Source organism: Dryobates pubescens, chromosome 15, assembly GCF_014839835.1.
Source record: "Dryobates pubescens isolate bDryPub1 chromosome 15, bDryPub1.pri, whole genome shotgun sequence".
Classification (NCBI taxonomy): Eukaryota; Metazoa; Chordata; class Aves; order Piciformes; family Picidae; genus Dryobates; species Dryobates pubescens.
This window is the reverse complement of record NC_071626.1, coordinates 18,512,071-18,531,907: the sequence shown is the minus strand read 5'-3', so window position 1 is coordinate 18,531,907 and position 19,837 is coordinate 18,512,071. Positions and strand designations below refer to the sequence as shown.

At 45.8% G+C, this 19,837-nt stretch overlaps 2 protein-coding genes across 2 annotated transcripts in view; one reads left to right on the top strand and one right to left on the bottom strand.

Annotated features, from left to right (window-relative positions):
- Positions 1 to 5,705, bottom strand: SPX (spexin hormone). Its single transcript, XM_054167607.1, has 6 exons — positions 5,700 to 5,705; positions 4,212 to 4,292; positions 4,024 to 4,081; positions 2,965 to 3,027; positions 1,782 to 1,868; positions 1 to 243 (listed from the first exon to the last, which is right to left on the bottom strand). The coding sequence occupies exons 1-6, from the start codon at positions 5,703 to 5,705 to the stop codon at positions 185 to 187; spliced, it is 354 nt and encodes a 117-aa protein (XP_054023582.1). The 3' UTR covers positions 1 to 184.
- Positions 5,706 to 15,989: 10,284 nt separating this feature from the next.
- The window catches only part of IRAG2 (inositol 1,4,5-triphosphate receptor associated 2), a 41,922-nt gene continuing 38,074 nt past the window's right edge, over positions 15,990 to 19,837 (top strand). Inside the window, exons 1-6 of the mRNA XM_054167606.1 lie at positions 15,990 to 16,071; positions 16,259 to 16,369; positions 16,929 to 17,109; positions 17,310 to 17,371; positions 17,454 to 17,532; positions 18,898 to 19,056. Coding sequence (XP_054023581.1) covers positions 15,990 to 16,071; positions 16,259 to 16,369; positions 16,929 to 17,109; positions 17,310 to 17,371; positions 17,454 to 17,532; positions 18,898 to 19,056 — 674 coding nt within the window. The remainder of the gene's footprint in view (positions 16,072 to 16,258; positions 16,370 to 16,928; positions 17,110 to 17,309; positions 17,372 to 17,453; positions 17,533 to 18,897; positions 19,057 to 19,837) is intronic.

The window sequence follows — 19,837 nt, the reverse complement described above, 5'->3', positions numbered from 1 at the left end:
AGCAGGAACTTAACAAATGCTGCCCTTACCTGAACAAACGAATTTTAATCATTCTAATAACTCTGAAGCATCCATAATTTTGCAAGGCATATGTACAGCAGCCTTGGGAACTGAAGTGAGGATGGAGGAAATACACAAGGCATGATCTCAGGGCAATACAAATGTTAAAGAACCTTGAGGTATTTCACCAGCTTGATAGCTTGTCTGTCAAGTAGCCAGGGTGATCACTGATCTCTTCTTCAGCTGTTAAGACAAGACACAATGGAGGGAAAAGAGCTGTAGATAAAGGGAAGTTCAGTCAAAGTTTTCAGGAGAGAGGTGTGGCTCAGACACAGGCCTGGGGCAAGGGGACTGCCTAGCTAAGAGATGCAGGTGTCTGAAGAAATAATCATAATTTCCCTCATTTTAAATGCAGGATTTCCCCTGTTTGCTGAAGAGGAAAGATAGAAACCGTGTCTAGAGGAGCACCATTTTTTTGCATAGACTCCCTGCTCCCAGCTCTGAAAAACAGTCTGTGCACCTGAAGAAGGGACAGGAACAAAGACAGAACACATGGACAGCATAGACTTTAGGGTCTGAGCCTGGTAAGCTGAGATGTATGCAGCAGATGATGAGAGGTTCAGGATAATGGCTTTGCAGGAAAGGTGGTCTAAGAAGCAGCACAGCAGGGTGAGGGAGCTGGGGAAGATAGGGCTTCTCATCTAAGGAGGTGCAAGATGTGTAAAGGAAGCAGCCAACACAGGTTATTTAAGCCTGACTCAGGGGCTGGGTTTTGCAGGGGATCTGAAGGGGGCCTACAAGAAGGCTGGGGAGGGACTTCTCAGGATATCAGGTAGTGATAGGACTAGGGGGAATGGAATGAAGCTGGAGGTGAGGAGATTCAGGCTGGACGTGAGGAAGAAGTTTCTCACCATGAGAGTGGTGAAGCCCTGGAATGGGTTATCCAGGGAGGTGGTTGAGGCTGCATCCCTGGAGGTGCTTAAGACCAGGCTGGATGAGGCTCTGGCCAGCCTGATCTAGTGTGGGGTGTCCCTGCCCATGGCAGGGGGGTTGGAACTAGGTGATCCTTGTGGTTCCTTCCAACCCTGACTGATACTATGATACTATGGTATGTTGCGAATGGGAAACATGGGTTCTGAGGTTCTGAAATGAGAAGTGGAAGCATGAGACAGGTGCTGAGGAAGCAGGTAGTGAGGAGGGAGATGGGAGGGTTAGACAGTATCACTGGAAGGCTGGGAACACGTGAATGAAGGGATTTTTGAGGCTTTCAGGACTCTGCCTCTAAATGTCATTTGGACCCTTTGTCAGCTGTGCAAGGCACAGAGCTCTCAGGAGCCAGATGTGATCCTACAGTTCCTTTTCTGGGGCTTTTTAGGATTCTTTTCAGCCTTTCCACCAGGAAATAAAGGCAACAGAGGGTCTCACAAGCAAACAATATGCAGAAAAGGAAGCCCCAGCAGAGTCTTGAAAATTGAGGTTTGAAAATTCTGTTCAAAATAGCCATTCCCTTAAATCCAAACCAATAAAAATCTGAAAACCAAACTAAAATCAGAACATGTAAAAGTTCACCTACTACCATTTATCTCCTTCACGTTCTAGTCTGTGTAAATGCTCACTCTAATATCTGTAATACATATATGAGAGGAGATATATATCCTATTTCATTCCACTCTGTGGAATGATCCCTCTTTCAGATCCAGGACTTTCAGATTAATTTACTACACTGTTTGTAACTGAAATACTGATAAAAAACCTCAGGGTAAGACAAAATTTGCATTTACCTTCTTCTTGTGCTTTCCATAAGGAGCTAAGGAGGAGCGCCACAGCTTCAGGAAGAGAGAAAGGATTTGTGTTTTGGCTGCGTGTTTCTGGAAGCAGAAAACCAGAGGTGCATGGTTTGTTAGTGTCTGCTGGCATTTACTTATTTTGTCCTTTTTTATCTCTGTAACTGGAGACCCAAAGAGAAAAAGACATTGTTATGCCTTTACCTTCCTAACATTGTTTGCTCAAACCAGCCTGATAAAGGTCGAACACAGCTTTCCCAAAGGAGGCTATTCTGAAGTCCCTTAGAAGGTAAAGAAGAACATTTTATTTTTTCACCTGTTCCTTACTTTGCTACAGCATTCTGTTTCCTCCAGAAACATTCTCCAGCATGGATTAATAGATTCAGAGATTGATAGAATGGTTCAGGTTGGAGGGACCTTAAAGATCATCCAGCCCCCTGCCATGCACAGGGACACCTTCCACTAGGCCAGGTTGCTCAAGGTCTCATCCAACCTGGCTTTGAACACCTCCAGGGAGGGGGCATCCATTCTCTCTTATCCTGTCACTACAACTCCTTGTCAAAAGTCCCTTCCAGGCTTTCTTGCAGCTCCCTCCAGGTACTGGAAGGCTGCTCTAAGGTGTCCCTGGGCCTTATGTTCTCCAGGCTGAACATTCTCAACTCTCCCATCTTGTCCCCACAGGGGAGGTTCTCCAGCCCTCTGATCATTTTCATGGCCTCATCTGGACCTGCTCCAGCAGCTCCATGTCCCTCCTTTGCTGGAGGCACCAAAACTGGACACAGTGCTCTAGGTGGGTCTCACCAGAGCAGGGGCAGCATCCCCTCCCTGTCCTGCTGCTCTCCCTGCTTTGGATGCAGCCCAGCACACAGCTGCCCTCTGGGCTGCCAGCAACCATTGATGGCTCATAGGGAGTTTGTCATCAGCTGGCACCCCCACGTTTCAGAGCACTCTCCACAAACACATCATGTCAGGGACAAGATCATAAAGAAGTCTTAGCTTCACAGAATAGTTTGGGTTGGGTTGGGAGGGACCTTCAAGATCATCCCAAACCCACTGCCGTGTGCAGGGTCACCTCTTGAATATAATTACAGGAAACCAAATCACCTCCAGTTTCCACAGATTTCTCCCACAAACTAAGGACAGACTGATGTGTTCTGCCCAGCTGTGCACATGAACTCACCAAGCTGCATCCTGCCATACAGATTCTTTTGCTGGCTCTCATCAGAGATGAATCGACGTCCCTCTGCAAAAGCAGCGAAGAAGGGTGAAAACAACCTCCCAAATCTTTAGGGATTGCTACTTTACAATCCCCTGCTTTTCAAAATACAAAATTAAAGCATTACTTTTACAAACATAAGAAAGACAGAATGCATAAATCCATCCCAGGGTCTTTCCAAATGACCAAAACCACAATCCATACTTCATTCCACACAATTGGTGTTTCAGCACTTGGCATTTTTATTGACCTGCTGCAGCAACTGAACAGAGGGAAGAATTTTCTCTCCTTCCCTCACTCTTTTCATGACTGCTGTGTGATCAAAAGCCTTCAATCTCTTTGATGGACTCTTAAGTCTTACCTTTTAAAGGGACAATTCTGCTTTAAAATGGGAGTGGAACAAAGAAACAACAAAAAAATCAAATGGCATTACTCCCTATGTACCCCCAGATCAGCACAGAAGTGCCACAGTGCATGATTTACTTTGAAGCATTAAACAAACAAACGCCACCAGAACTTCTTTCAATTACACTTAAGAGCTATTTGGAGCCAGGGGGTTTGTGTGTGTTATTATTGCAGAATTACAGAATACCCTGGGTTGGAAGGGACCTCCAAAGGTCATTCAGTCCAACCCCCCTGCAGTCAGCAGGGACATCCTCCACTAGAACAGCTTGCTCAGAGCCTTGTCCAGCCTCACCTTCAGTATTTCCAAGGACGGGGCCTCAATCACCTCCCTGGTCAACCTGTTGCAGTGTTCCAGCATACTCAAGGTGCTGAACTTGCTCTCTTTGATTTCTTATAAATAAATAAGTGAACAACTAACTAACTAACTAACTAAAACCAGTAATACCACCATTTCAGAGACAAGAAGAAATAACTGGTTAGCACAGTCCTGCAGGCCTCATCACTTACAGCTCCGCAGCATTCTGAAGGATTTACTGGTTGTGTGGAGCTAAGCAGATGAAGAATAGTGCAGTGGTAGAAAAAGTCAGCCCTTCAAAACAGAAGGAGCTTGGGACTTACGTGCACCCTTCAAATACAGCATAGCCTGAGGAGTCCAGTTTCTCCTTTGGAAATGAGCCTTCATGGCAGAAAAGAGGAAAGATGCATGTCAGTGCTGTGTGCCCTTCCTAACCAGCAAAAATAACTTAAAGCTCACCAACCTGTCACATTCATGTATGCTGCACTTTCAGCCTACAGGAGCAGTTTACCTGAGGTGCACTCCAGCAGAAAGATATGAAGGACACTGTCAGGAACAGAGCCATTGCAGATGCTGCCACTTTGCACAGTCCCTGTGCATGACAGAAAACACCAAGGTACAGGAAAAGCCTTTCAGATTGGCAGATCTCCTTAACTTCAGCTCTGAATGTGAGGGTATTTCCAGTAGCTCCTTTCTCCCTGCCTTACTGCCAAACCTCCTCTTGGTCAATGGCTATTTTAGCTCCAGTACAGTGTGATCCTATGGGAGGATGAACGTTAAATCAAACAGACTTGATTCTCATATTCATTCTAAAGAATGCTGCTGAGAACTGCTGTCATAGATTCATAGATTGATAGAATGGTTGAGGTTGGAAGGGACGTTGAAGATCATCTACTTCTAACCCCCCTGCCATGGGCAGGGACAGCTTCCACTAGACCAGGCTGCTCAAGGCCTCACCCTACCTGGCCTTGAACACCTCCAGTGAGGGGGCATCCATGAACCTCCCTGGGCAACTTGTTCCAGTGTCTCACCACCCTCACTGGAAAGAATTTCTTCCTAGCACCCAGTCTGAATCTACCCTCTTCAAGCTTAAAGCCTTTGCCCCTCATCCTAGCACTCCAGACCTTTGTAAAAAGTCCATCCCCAGCTTTCTCGAAGGTCCCCTTCAGGTATTGGAAGGCAGCTCCAAGGCCTCCCCAGAGCCTTCCCTTCTCCAGGCTGAACAGTCCCAATTCCCTGAGCCTGTCTCCATAGGGGAGGTTCTCCAGCCCACTGATGATCTTCATGGCCTCCTCTGGACCTGTTTCAGCAGCTCCATGTCCCTCTTATGCTGGGGCACCAGCTTATGGAGGTAAACAACTTTAATGCTCCTATTTACAAGGGCATTATATCCTTTAGAAATGAGAATAATGTACAAACTAAGGGAGGTAAATGATACAAAATATATCCTGGCTTTACCAAACCTCGAACCACAGAGCTGAAACAAGCAAATGTAGGGGACTTGCCAGTCCAAACAATCAAGCCAACCAACCAGGAGAGCAGATCACTGCTTCCTCAAGAAAAGAAAGTTCTTAAGATCAGCATCCTACTTGCACCAACCATGATTACAGACATCACAAGACAGGGGTTTTTGGTTGTTGGAGCTGTTCACTTCTGCAGCAGATGCAAATGGGACCAAGGAACACGAATCCTCTGCAAACAAGGTGCATCTGTTTGCTCACACAGCCCATGTTGCTACTCATCTATTGGTAACAGGTGGGCAACAGAAAACCTCTATGATTCACAGGGGTTTCTTTCATCCTGGGTTTGAGAGCACATTGTGCAATTCATTTTGTTTCAAATACTGAACATGCCCTGATGTCACTGTGTCTATTTCTCACAGGTCATTTCTGAGTTAAAATTATGAAGCCCTCCCTGCAGTTCCTGAGTATTCTACTCACATGAAAAAGCATAAATTGCAAACTAAATGTTCCCCACACACCCAAAGAGTCTTACTCACCTTCATGCTTAGTTCAGTGGCAAATCTTTCGTCGTCTTCTCTTGGGATAATGTGTCACAGTATCTCCTACAGCTTTGAGGGTCCCTTTTTAAACCTTCGGAGTGAAGGTGCCCTCCCCTCTGTGGCAAGGCAGAGGGAGATCCTGTCAGCCCTGCAAGTGGAGGAGCAGAAGGTTCTGATGACTCCTGAGGGAAACATGTGGTCTTGTAGGAAGTAGAGAAATGATTGAAAGATGGATACACTTGGAGATGCAGCCCATTAGCCAGGTGAATACCTTCTGAATACATCAGCATCGGCCCTGTGCATTTGCAACACATCACCTTCTTGCTCGGTGATCGATAACCCACAGCCAGAACAAGCTATTAGTATGGATGGTGAGTGCTGACCTGGGACAATGTAACACATACCAGATTGCTGGCCATTGTGAGAGCTGGGAAAGGTAGTAGATTATTCTCCAGGCATAACATGGTCAGACCTTAGAGCCACCTTCCAGTACCTCAAGGGGGCCTACAAGAAAGCCAGCAAGGGATTTTTGAGAAGGGCTTGTAGTGACAGGACAAGAGGGAATGGATTGAGTAGGACAGATTTAGAGTGGATATTAGGAAGAAACTCTTTACAGTGAGGGTAGTAAGACACTGGAAGAGGTTGCCCAGGGAGGTTGGGGATGTCCCCTCCCTGGAAGTGTTCAAAGCCAGGTTGGATGAGGCTAGTGGGAGGTGTCCCTTGCTTATAGCAAGGAGGTTGGAACTAGATGACCTTTAAGGTCGCTTCCAACCTCAACCATTCTATGAATCTATGAATCTATGTACAAGGCAGAACTAAACTGTGGTAGGAGCTATTCATCTGCCAGACAGAAGTGAGATATATTTCCCAAAGACTTAACAAACTATGAGGAAAGCACGGAGGAAATGAGAAGAAGCACCAGAGACAAGGGTCATAAATCTCAGGAGAGTGTATGGCAATCTCAGGACAGTGTATATCATATTTGCTGACATACCTACTGGCCAGCTACACACAACAAACAGCTACACCTTTTACTGAAGAGCAAGCAGCAGGTCACTGCTGTCCTTACCAGCAGTTTAAAAACAAACAGGCCAAAAGACTGTAGCCTGGATCCTTAGGGAGAGTTTGGGGAAGGTACAGAGTCGTCGCACAAGTCAGTGGTGTATGACCCCACACAAGAACTTCTTCACCCACCTCAGCACTGAACTTCAATCCCTGAAATTGACTTTTTATCATTTACAGCATCAGGATAAGCAGTCCCTGCCCTTTAGATCATCTTTATGAATAAGAGTAGGTTATGTTCTTTCTAATAAGGGGTCCTGCTGCTACAGCAAGCTTCACTCCACTTCCCTCATTTAAGGCATTGATTAAATGCCAAAGTCACTTCCTCTTTTATGTGAATCACTGAGAAATGGCAGCACCAAAAATGAGTGCTTCATGTACAGCTCATCTGCCTGAAGAGCTGTCATCTTTTAGTGTGTTCTGATCCATAACCCACTTAGAGTCTACTTCATTTTTCAAGAGTACAAGCTTGCATATGCCCATACACATCCACGTGGGGTTTTCAGTCAATGCAAACACGCTCAGTACCTACCCTGCCTTCCCAAAGTCTTGCTTCCTGTTGCTCTTTGCAAGTAAATCTTGTCCCAAAGGCCATCCCAGAAGTGGTTAGATTTCTCAGAAGAATGAAATGCCCACCTTTTCATAGGATCATGACAAGGAAGAGCTATGAAGGGAGAAGAAGAGTCAGGAAGAGCTAAATACTCTCTTTGAATCACTAAAGTAGAACTGACAAACTTGGATTTCTTTGTTCTGCATACAGACTTCTTACAGATCTCCAGGAAGGTGGTGTTGAAATACTTTTTTCTTTTTTAAACACCAAAACTATTTAGAATCACTGGGTACAGTAAAAATAAATTAATGTAGGGCTCTAAGTCACAAAGGCACAGAGGATTTAAAGGAAAACCAAAAACCTTTACAAACAAACAAGCAAACGTTATGGAAATCCAGTCTGAGATTTGCTTTGTTTCATCTGATGTCTGTGTAAAATGCTGTCTGAAGCCAATGAAGAGACACAGACCATGGCTCTTTCATGTCCTGTTTCCTGTAACTCTGTAGGAGTCATTCAGCTTCTAACCAAAAGCAATCAGTGGTGGTTTAGGCGCTGTAGGGATCCTGTTTGCCCTTCAGCTGCTTCTCTGCAAGTCTTGGGTCTCTTGAGCTCACGGTCAAGATCCAACAAGAAGACACTTGAGGTCTTGACCTGTTCAGTTCAGCTCCTTGCAGCCCCCCAGGCAGCCTCAAGCAAGCCCCAATCACCACCAGGAGGTGAGTGGGGCCCAGGCAATACAGCCAGGTTCTGGAGACAGCAACTCAGAACAGCTCAAACTTTGCAAAACACTCAAAAGATAAGAAAAGCCAAAGCTGTCTTTTGACAGTGTGGCAACAACATAAATCTTTCTCTGTGCCTCCCATTCTCTTCTCCTTCTCTCCAGTTCCGACAGAAGGGTCTGAGCAGGTTGTGTTCACAGTTTATTCTGTGTTAATTTGTTTCATTGCAGTGGTAGGAGGACCAGAGCTTATTTTCAGGGCCAAACACTTCCTGTTTTTTCTACCACAGGAGAAGCCTTGTGAAGAGAATATACTTTACACTGACTAGTACCAAAGGTAGAGGGGTAGTTCTCCCAGACTCAGTTATAGGTTTGATTCAGGCTCTGACTTTGGACTTTGACTCCATATGTTCCACTCAGACTGGGGGGAACTTTGTGTCCCAGTTCTCTATTTGCCTTGTAAAAGCTGCTGACTGGGCAAACCTTACATGAAATCCATCAATACATTTAATGTCAGCCTTTTTATGTTACACAAACAGGGTTTTCAGTACTATTTATCAGAACAGGCTCTAACTTATACAGTCATAGAATAGTTTGAGTTGGAAGTGACCTTTAAAGTCATCTAGGCTAACACTGGCCACTGGGAGGTCCTGTGCAATGCATCCACTCACAGGTGAGACTTCCAAAAACCAATGCAAGAGGGATCAGCTTTGATATTATTGAATAAACAACTTTGCATGATTCTAAATGTGGAAACTTCTGACTTCATCCTCCTCTTGGTTTCTCCCCAGAGCCTGGCCAGGGCCCAGGGAGAAACCAAGGGACTGACTTTATTTGGCTGCCATCACACACCCCCTTACAAGGCCAGACATCTGACTGCAAGGCCTTGACAGTCTGCCTCTAAATAAGGCAAGTTGAATGCATTCTCATGGCATTTCATAACTATATTTTGTCCAAGCTGAGTTTTTCACTACTAATCATACATATTTCACTAATAACCAGATACTAGTGATCAATCATAAGCAGTAATCAACTGTTTTCAGCACATCCTGTCAAGACAGGGGGAAAAAAATAGGAGTGCTGTTTTAATGTCAGAGGTTTCCTCTTCAAATTGGTAAGATAAAAGTCTTTCCATACACATAAATCTCTCAGAGATAAAAGAGAAGAGATCATCACCTGGACTGTTTTGATCTCAGAACTTTTACCTCTCTATTACTACCAGTTTTACTCCTGGAAGAAAAAGTGTCTAGTCAAAAATACCCATCTGCTGATCAGATCAGAACCGACTGCATCAGCTCTGTGGTCTTTGGTAATGCTGCCAAGTTTTCACTTCTATTTGCCAGTTTTCCCACAAAACAGGAATGTCAGCTCACTTCCACATTTTGGGGCTCCATCACAAAGCAGCTGGAGAGCACTTCTTTCTTTTTTGTTTCTAGGAGTGCTGAAATGGCCTGTGGCAGACTGGGAGGTGTCATTTCATCGTTTGGAGAAGTCTGTTTGGTTGTGCAATTAGGAGGTAATAGGCAGGCAACAGTATTCCTTCAACAATGTCATTGCCATCAGCCAGCAAAGTGTCCTTGTGGCCAAGAATGTCACTGGCATCCTGGAGTGGATTAGAAGGGGTGTGGTGAGCAGGTCCAGAGAGGTTCTCCTCCCCCTCTACTCTGCCCTGGTGAGGCCACATGTAGACTACTCTGTCCAGTTCTGGGTCCCTCAGGTCAAGAAGGACCTCAGGGAACTATGTGAGAGTCCAGGACGGAGCCACAAAGATGCTGAAGGCAGCAGAACATCTCCCTGCTGAGGAAAGGCTGAGGGAGCTGGGGCTCTTGAGCTTGGAGCAGAAGAGCCTGAGGGATGACCTCATTCATGTTTGTCAAGATGTGGAGGGCAGTTTGGGGAGGATGGAGCCAGGCTTAGCTCAGTGATGTCCAATGCTAGGACAAGGGGCAATGGGTGCAAGCTGGAGCAGAGGAAGTTCCACATGAACAGAAGGAGAAACTTTTTCCCTGTGAGGCTGTCAGAGCCCTGGAGCAGGCTGCCCAGAGAGGTTGTGGAGTCTCCTTCTCTGGAGACGTTTCAAACCCACCTGGATGTGTCCCTGTGTGACCTGCCCTAGGTGATGCTGCTCTGGCAGGGATGTTGGACTGGGTGATCTTTTGAGGTCTCTTCCAAGCCCTAACATTCTGTGATTCTGTGATTGTATCTCCTTTTATTTGTACAGCATACTCCTAAAGATCCCATGCTAATATGCAAATCTCATTTGAGAATGTAATACAAAAAGGAAGGCTTGGCTAACAGTCCTAATGAAAAAAAGACTTCTAGCTCACAGAACCATGTGCTGAGCATATGCTAAGCAACACAGAGGCGCTTTAATACACCATCAACCCAAGAGACTTCAGTACCTGCCTTCCTTTAAGAAGTGGTAAAAGCCATAAAATTTAAACTTTTTCTGGATTTTCTGTCACAGGAGAAATTAGGAGATACCTGCTCCTGCCTAAACTCATGCAGTAGGTGGACAAAGTAAGAAAGAACTGCTAATAGAAGTGAGAAACAGCCCAGGGACCTGAGTTGAGGCAGACCCACTAGTTTCCTGTTTTAAAACTAAGGGTGGGCTAGGAGGGAGACTTCAGAATGCACTGACATTTAACATAATCATTTTAACAGCTCCAGGACAGATGTGAGAATTAAAAAAAGAAGAGCTAGAAAGCTGGAGACTGAGGCTTGATTTGCACCTGGTTGCAACCCACTGCCTAGCTCAGCCTCAGAGCTGAGTGGCAAGCAGCAGCAGATGTACCTTGTAAAGCTGATTTTCCAGCAAATAAGCCTGCTACTAATTTGAGGGGAAAAGTTAATTTAGTAGGTCTTCTTGGGAGGAACATCCAGGAGAGCTGTTGTTAAGCTGTGCTGTCTCTGCCAGAGAGAAATAGGAGGCCCTTTTCCCATGTGTTAGTGTAAGTACAGGGGTTTTGGCTGTGGGGTTTGGTTTTTTTAATGGTGAGTTACAAGCAATATTTAAACACTCATTGTAGACAAAAGGCCTCATGGTCTCCAGTGGAGGGTTCCTTAAACCTGCTTGAAGGCTCTTGTGCACTTGAGGTGTGCGCAGATAACTTACACTTAGCTGCAGTGGGTTTAGTTTTTTTCTTTTACAGGCTGTTTTGCATCTCTAACATAAAAGACTGTTTCAACTTCCTGCATTTCTTAGGAGTTAATATTAGAAACCAGCCAAGCTATTAAAAAGCAGTCCCTTCTCTACAATTATTTTGAGATTCCTCCCATTGTTGGGTTTTCTTAGGCATTGCTCTGGCTAAGGACACATTCATTAAGGTAAATAATACTACTTACAGAAACAAGGGCAAAAAACCAAACTTGGAGGTCTTGACTCTTCCATCTGTACAACCACTCTGCATACATAAAGCCAAGCAGCTGCCATGCAGGAAGCTTGCAACAAGCCCATTGAAGTAAAATATTGAGTGTTTGTCTATTGCTATCTATTGGAGTGTAATACTTGCATGTGGTTTTCCTCCTTGCTTCACAAGCTTATAGAAGTGGAAACTTGTGTTAACTGCTAGTGAAGGAGGTTGCTGCTTTTGAGAAAAGAACTGTTGTATTTTTCTAGCTAAAAGAAAAGCAGGAGCTAACTTCTTAGGGAGGGGGAGGTTGCTTCATTTTGTTCTTTGATGCACAGTTTGAGTGAAGACATGGTTCAGTGATGTCTATATCCTTCTGAAGGCAAGCTGCTATTTGTACTAAGCAGGGGGAAAATCCATTAGGGTCATAGAGTCTGGGGTCCTGCCCCTGCAGGCAATCATGTCAGTCCCCCTTGTGTGCACAAATCACCACATAAACTATTTAGTTTCCCTCTTCTCCTAGCCCTAACAGAAGCCTGGTCTGTGGTGTTTTGGTAGCCTGGCTGCAAATAAAACCCAATTTTAGAGGATATGAGGACAGTCCTTGCCAGTCTGTAACTGTAGGTTATAGTTAACATACAGTGGTCTCTTCATTGCTTCTCTGCTTCTTGCATTCAGTTTGCTTGTCCACATCTTTTGAAGGCAACTGAACACAAACTAGTGCAGAGCAGCAGCAGGCTCTTTACAGCTTCTTGTAACAGCCTACAAGACTTCACTCTTGTATCTGTTTTAGGAACTGCAGTAATTTCCAAGAAAGGTGATTATTTGAGACACACAACTTAGTTGGAGATTGGATCACAGTGGTCTTGAAGAGTCATGTGCCTTGCTTGACCTGGATCAGAAAGACATCTCCATGGACCAGGAAACACTTCATGCTGTCATGAAAGAATGGATTGAAGACTGTAAGAGAAAATGGTAATAGCTTTTTATCAATCTACCCACTAAAAGCTCCTGTGAAAACAGCAAATTAGAAAGTGCTCATGTAGCTTGTGCCTTCCCTGACCTGGAACAAAGATGGTATCAGGATACTGTGACCACATTGTGGGGTTTGGCTGAAAGCTTTGTAAGGTTCCAAAGTTGTTAAGCAATCCTGTGCCCTGCTGATTTTGTGACTCTTGATACTTCCTTGTTTCAGGGAAGACAGTGCCACTGAGGGACCAACAGGAAGCATGGAAGTGCATCAAAACACCTCTGAAGGTATAGAGCTTTTTATTCTGTTTTTATTCTGGAAAAATCCACTTTCTCCTCCATAACAGTCCTATGACAATGCTTCGATACTCCCATGCATCCTTCTAGGAGATGCCAGGTTTAGGGAGATTACATTAACTCACTACCATGTTGCCATTAGGATCCTGATTATCCACATTGGCCACTATTGCTGCTGCCAGCAGGAACACTAGTGGGATCTGCTTTTCCATTTTCCTGGGGGGGGCGGAAATCCAACCATCAACAAAAACAGAACACCACAGAGAAGGGCCTCAGTCCTTTTAAAACCAGTCTTGGTGGCTAGAAGTCAGGGATTATCTGCTGGTTGCTAGGATATAGGTGTCTCTGCTTCCATCCAGGGCTTCCCAGGCATGTAAGCCTCTGGGTTTTGCTAGGGCCATGTGTACAAAGCCTGTGGTGGGCAGTTTTACAGTGACAGGCTTGCCTGTGTGTATTTTCAATGAGAGCTGGTCCTTTTGGCTGTTAAGTACAGAGCTCTCACTCATCAATGGTCTTTTAGGACAAAATGCTCAGATTTCTCAGCTTTTGTAATTTCTCCATTAATTATCAGTAGTAAAGGCTGCTTGTGTCAACTCCATATCCCAGTTGTGGTGCAAGATGACAGCTTGTGTCTTAAATCATTGGTTTGACTGTTCTGTTGGCCTGAGGATAATGTGGTCTGTGGAACAGCTGTTTCATGCCTCCTACTTATGCTCAGTCTTGCGCCTCTGTGGCTGTGAAATGTGACACACTGTCACTTTGAGTATGTGCAGGAATGGGTAGAATACTAAACCATTAATGCAAAACTGATTGTCTGATGTCCGTCGGCTTTGGCCATAGGTAGCCCTGACACCACCTATTATGGTTAATGCCTTCCTTGATGGTTTGGTTCCTAACTTACCAGCTTGCTGTTTACTTAAAACACTAATTTGAGCCCCTGTATCTATTAAGAATCCTTGACTTATATACATATTCCTGTGAGTCCAAGGCGAATACATTAGTAAGCAGACAACTGGCAGGTATTCATCACGTGCAATGGGAGGCCCAAACTCCATATGGCCAAGAAGGTCAATGATATTCTAGGGTGCATTAAGAAGGTGGTCAGTAGGTCCAAGAAGGTTTTCCTCCCTCTCTACTCTGCCCTGGTGAGGCCTTACTTGGAGTACTGTGTCCAGTTTTGAACTCCCCAGGTCAAGAGAATATAGAAGCTACTGGAGAGTCCAATGAAAGGCCATGAGGATTACTGGGAGACAGAAGCATCTCTCTTAGAAGCAGAGAGCTGGGGCTATGTAGCCTGGAGAAGAGCAGCCTGAGCAGGGTTCCTATGAATGCACATAAATATCTATAGAAGGTGGAGGCCAAGAGGATTGGGCTGGGCTCTTCTCAGTTGAGCACAGCGATAGGACACGACGCTGCAGATACAAGCTAGAGCACAGGAGGTTTCACTCTAACTTAAGGTGGAACGTCTGCGCTGTGAGGGTGCTGGAGCACTGCAACAGGCAGCCCAGGCAGGTGGTGGAGTCTCCTCTGGAGACTTTCAAAACGCACCTGGACGCATTCCTGATCGGGCGACCCTGCTCCAGCAGGGGGATGGGACTAGATTATCTCCGCACGTCCCTCCCATTCTGCGTGCAAGGTGTAGTTTAACCGCTTCTGTTCACCTCGCAGTGCTGCGAAACTCCCTGCCCGGGGGGTACAGGTGCCGCGCTTTCCTTTCGTGCGCCACCTTTCCCCCCGAGCGACTTCACGGGTTGCCGGGTAAACCCATGGGTTGCCCTTGAAAGACAGCGCAGGATGTCCCGGGCGCTTCTCAGACCGACAGCGTGGCTCGATGTACCCAGGCTGCGGGCAGGAGCTGGTGGAAGGGAGGGTTCGGGGCCGGCGCCCCTCAGCGCTCCGCTCGCCGCCGGTGCCGCCGCCGATGCCGCCGCCGGGCTGCGCCGCGCGGGTGGCGCGCGGCAGTAGTGCGCCGTGTCGCGTCCCGGCAGCGGCTGTGCGGAAAGCGCTAACGGCGCTGGGAGCCCGCAGCCCGCTCTCTCGGAAGGACACCGCCTGTATTTTGAAACCGGCCTGCAGCCCCTTCGCGTACCTCGCCTCAACGCAGGCGGCTTCCTGCGCCCCTTCCGCCGACTCCCACAAGCCCTTTAGCTTAACGGTAACAGGAGCGCCGCGTGCCCCGGGAGCGGCGCCCGCAGCCCGCAAGCACCTGGGGACCTGAGCGGGTGGTGGCCCAGCAGCCTGCCACGCAGCACTGCAGAACCCCAGAACCCCCCTTGCTCATTTAGCACTTCAGAGATCCCCTCTGCCCCTTTCTTCGAGACTCTCCAAGCACTCGGGTTCGGTTTTGCCCAGCTAGCACTAAAGCCTGCCTCGGAGTACCCTGAGCCTCTGGGCTCCTGCCTGGGGGCAGTGGTGTGGGCTCCTGGGCCTTGGAGCCCCACGTGCCGTTCTGTTTTAATAAGGGGCCATGTGTCCCTTTTTTGCTTAATTCGTCTGCTTTTTCAGAGCTGTTTTCATCAGTCTCTGAGAAGGCATGTGCTCAAGCATGGGATTTATTTCAATCAAAATTGTTTAGCACTCCAAACAATATCAGTATGCTCCAGGTGCAGGTGTTGGTTAAACAGAATTTAATACTACTGAAGGAGTGATAATCCAAAATGCACGTGAGGGCTCTCAACATTCAAAGGTGCTTCCTTAGCATCCCAATCCAAGGGGATCCCCGACTATAGCCCCACTGCTTTGTCCTCCAGCAGAGCTCTGTTCACACCCAGGTCAAATCTGATCTGTGATCAGATGTGGTCAGCTTCCTCACTGCTGAGGGCTTGTTTGAAGGGCATTACCTTTCGTGTTCTTTCACCTAGGCATGTACCTCCCTGGCACATGGCTGGGCCAAGGTTTGTGGGGACCAGTCATCACCATGATGTTGTGAAACTTCTTTGCCTAGGAAGGAGTTGCACACTCCTCTTTGCTGAGAGATTTTGGTCTTTGCTGGGGGGGTGTACCTGCCATGAAATGTTCTCTGAATTGTCTCTAAAAAACATTAGTGTGAATGTAAACAGTGAGGAAGTAATGAGCCAAGTTAAGCTTTCTCAAATATACTCATTCCTTTCTGTGGATAAGAGATTTTGTTATTTATTTAGTCTGTGCAGTTTTTACACTGGAGTTTTTGGTTGGTTGTTAGGGTTTTTTTCTTTAGGGATTGTTCACTTAATCTGATGGTGATGGCTTCTTTACAGTATGTCTTAAGGGAAAAGAGAAGAAATAACTGGCCTCCTAAAATGTTGTGGTTTGTATGTTTACTTCATGCAAAGGAACAGCCAAAAATGTATGTGTAGAAGTAGATGCATGAACCAGTTCCCAGCCTGGGGACTCCAGCTGTGAACGGATCCCGGTGTTATTCGGCTGAGGGGAGGAAGCCGGTTGGTTGGCTTTGGTTTTTTAATCCTCTTAAAAATAACAGACATTTTAAATGTCATCCCAGCTGTGGTGTGTGATGGGTGCTGCTGCTGTAACAAGTGTAATATCGTAGTTAGAAGCTGCAGCACATGAAAATTACCATGCATAAATAAAAACTGGTGGTTGTGGGCAGTAACAAACTTTCTCTTCATAGGACTGAAGTATTCCCTGGGTTATGAGTCTGACAGCATGGATAATGTCAGCTTGATCTCTGAAGAAGACCTGTTGACCACTATCTTCTGTGCATGTGACGTAGAGCGTACAGGTTTGTCAGTGGATTTTCCTTGCTCTCTTTTTATTCTTCTCTCCACACATTTTCAAGGCCAGGATCATGTTATGATTCCTGAGATGTGCCAATCTGTGATGTGCTTAGAGTGACCAGTTCCCTTAGCTGGGTGGCTGTATGTGTGGCAGATGCAGGATAAATGTGTGTGCCTCTTGCTGGAAATGACTGTTTCTTTCTTTTTTTTTAATCAGAAAAGATAATTTCAGGAAACATCAGAGCAAACCACAATTCCTCTGAATAGTCCTCAGCCATAACTGAAAGTATTAGAGAAAGGAAAAGTAGTATCATAGCACGTGTTGAGTTTGGTTGTCTGAACTGAGCAGACAGTAGTGAACTGGACTTTCACACTTGGCTATTGGAAAAGCCAAGCTCTAAACTGTTCCTTCCTAGGTAACTTTAGATCTGCAGGGATCAATTGCATATCCACAGCTCTTGAGTGTGACTGAATACACAGTAGTGCAGATGAGCAGCATGCTCTTTTACAGCTGTTGTTACGAGACTTCAGAGTGTGGTGCATCAACACCTGTGTCTGTTTCAGGAAAAGTAGCAGTTTCCAAGATAGTTGATTACTTGAGACACACAACTAGTCGGGGATTGGAAGACAATGGGATTGAAGAGTTGTTCAGAATGCTTGACCCAGATAAGAAGGATGTCTCCATGGACCTGGGAACATTTCATGCTGTCATGAAAGAGTGGATTGAGGACTGTAAGGGAAAATGGTAATAGCTTTTTATCAATCTACCCACTAAAAGCTCCTGTGAAAACAGGAGAGTAGAAAGGGCTCCTATGGCTTGTGCCTTCCCTGACCTGGAACAAAGGTGGTATCAGGATATTGTGACCACATTGTGGGGCTTTGGCTGAAAGCTTTTTAAGGTTCCAAAGTCGTGATTTTGTGACTCTTGATACTTCCTTGTTTCAGGGAAGACAGTGCCACTGAGGGGCCAACAGCAAACATGGAAGTGCATAAAAACACCTCTGAAGGTACAGAGCTTTTTATTCTTTGATTCTATTCTGGAAAAATCCACTTTCTCAATTGTGTAACCAAAACCTCTGCCACTTTCAGCAAAAGAGATGCTTGTCCGAATGAACGTTACATCGGGAAGCTTGGAGGCCTTTGGGGGTGATGTGTCTAAAGGAGATGTGTAAGTCCTGAGCAAAACGTTCTCAGCATTTAGCACTCCTGGCTTTGAATTACTTGAGAGTAATTCCTGTTTCAGAAAACCATATTACCAAAGTTTTTAATGTTGAACTCGCTCTGTTGTAGCTCTTGATCAAAGAAGCATAGAATGGCTAGGGTTGGAAGGGACCTCCAAAGGTTATCCCGTCTAACTGCTTGCAGGTAGCAGGGACATCCTTCACTAGATTCAGGTTGCTGAGAGCCTTGTCCAGCCTGACCTTGAATGTCTTTAGGGATGGGGCCTCAACCATCTCCCTGGTCAACCTGTTGCAAGGTTCCACCACCTTCATGGTGCAGAACTTTTTCTAATATCCAATAGAAATCTCTTCTTTCATTTCAAGCCATTGTCCCTTGTCCTATCACTGCAGGCCTTTGCAAACAGTTCCTCTTATGGCTGCCTTACAGCCCTCTTCAGGTACTGGGAGGCTGCTATTAGGTCTCCCCAGAGCCTTATCTTCTCCAGGCTGAAAAACCCCGGCTCTCTCAGCCTGTCCTCATAGCACAGGTGCTCCAGACCCCTGACTGTTTTTGTGGCTCTGCTCTGAATCTTCTCCATCAGGTCCATGTCCTTCCTGTGTTGAGGGCTCCAGAGCTGGATGTAGTCCTCCAGGGTGTGGTCTTACTAGAGCAAAGTGGCAGAATCCCCTCTCCATCTCTGGCCATGCTGCTTTTGATACAGCCTGGGATGCCATCGTGGTGTTCTTCAGAGATTCATCTCAGACTTAAACACACTTAAATTTTTCTGATGATATCTTGATCCTTCTGTGTCCATTTACCTTTTTACTTCCCTGTGGTTGTTTTTGCTGTGTGTTTCGTCTCCTTTTTAAACTGATTCCTTTTCTCCCCCAGCTCCTTGCATGTATGATAAAAGAAGACATTGTCCTTAAAATCTGGTCCTTAGTTTTGGGGTTTTTTTACATTCTCTTTTTTATAGTCATGACTCTGACTTGCATTCTGTTAATAGCAAACCCCTTAGTGAACACCAGAGGTTACAAAGCTGACTTCTGTTTTATGCATGGTAAAAAACCCCTTAGGATCTGCTTTCTGATGCTTCTTTATCCTTTCTCAGGATCTCCAAAGGGTGATCTCTGTTCAAGTTTTAGCTGAAAACCTAAGTGGGGGATGGTTTAGGGGAAAAGAAAGCACCCAAGAAGTGTGCAATAAATACTAAAGCATTAGTGGTGGCCTAAGAGGAAATTAGCACCAGGTGATTAGCATTCCAAGTCCTCTGTGGGATCTCCTCTCAGCTTTCCAATTGGTGCAGCACAGCATCAGGATACTTTGATCTAATTTAGGATTTCTCTCTCTCCTGGTTTTGTCCCTGGAACAGGGACGTTTCTGACCTGATAACCTGTGTTGCGGACCTGCAGTACAAGAACCAGAAGCTTCAGGAAGAGAACAACAAGCTGAAGCTCACACTGGAAGCTGTGGATGAGGCTAACAATAAGCTGTTGGCAGATAACGAGGATCTGCGTCAGCAGACAAAAAGGTGAGAGACCCTGGCTGCACCAAGTCTGCAAGCCATGGGCAGTGCTATCTTCTTCCAAGCACTCTAGCCTTGCTTTATGCTTTCAAGCCTCAGCAGTGCTTTATGTTGGCAGCTTTCTTGACTTAATACAGGATCTGTAAGGTTTAACCCTCTTGTTCTGCTCTGTACCTCCTGGTTCTTGTAAAATCAGTCAGTCATCTTCCAGCCTGAGGTGCTGTGAGTGCACACAGACAAAATCGTAGGGTAAAGCAAAATCAAACAAAACTGTTCTCTTAGTAATATTTTTTTTAAGTACTAAAAGGCTTCCAGTCCTAGACTACACACCTGCTGCTGTGCAGGGGGGAAATGAGCACAGAAGAGCCTCCCTTGAGGAAATCAAGTGTGTCTTCTCACTAGTGTGCTATTGCCACAGTTTGGGGACCCATAAGTGCCATGAGGACAAGCCTATTTATGCAATGAGTTTGTAATGCTTATCAGACCAAATTCATTCAAATATGAGACACTTACATCCTCTGCCAAACCATTCCCAGTACCCTCTGGGGAGATGAAGGCAAGAGTCCTGCTGTGTAGGTGGCATGGGATGTATACCCTTCTGCCATGTGCTCTGGGATGCTGGAGTCAGCCAGGAAAAGGGCCTTTCCCTGTGGGTTAAATATACATTGGTTAGGATAAGAAAATGGTGCAGAGTTTATCCTAAAACTACACTAACCACTAACAATGAACTATTGCAAAGCCAAGTTTATGTGCTCATGTAGTCTGATACATTTGGCTGTACCAAACT

What these genes read in the sequence shown, in the direction of transcription:
- SPX (XM_054167607.1), bottom strand. An exon ending in GTATGGCAGGATGCAGCTTG is followed by an intron (nt 1,869 to 2,964) that starts GTGAGTTCATGT and finishes TTCTGCTTCCAG; the next exon opens with AAACACGCAGCCAAAACACA. An exon ending in ATGGAAAGCACAAGAAGAAG is followed by an intron (nt 244 to 1,781) that starts GTAAATGCAAAT and finishes TTGTCTTAACAG; the next exon opens with CTGAAGAAGAGATCAGTGAT.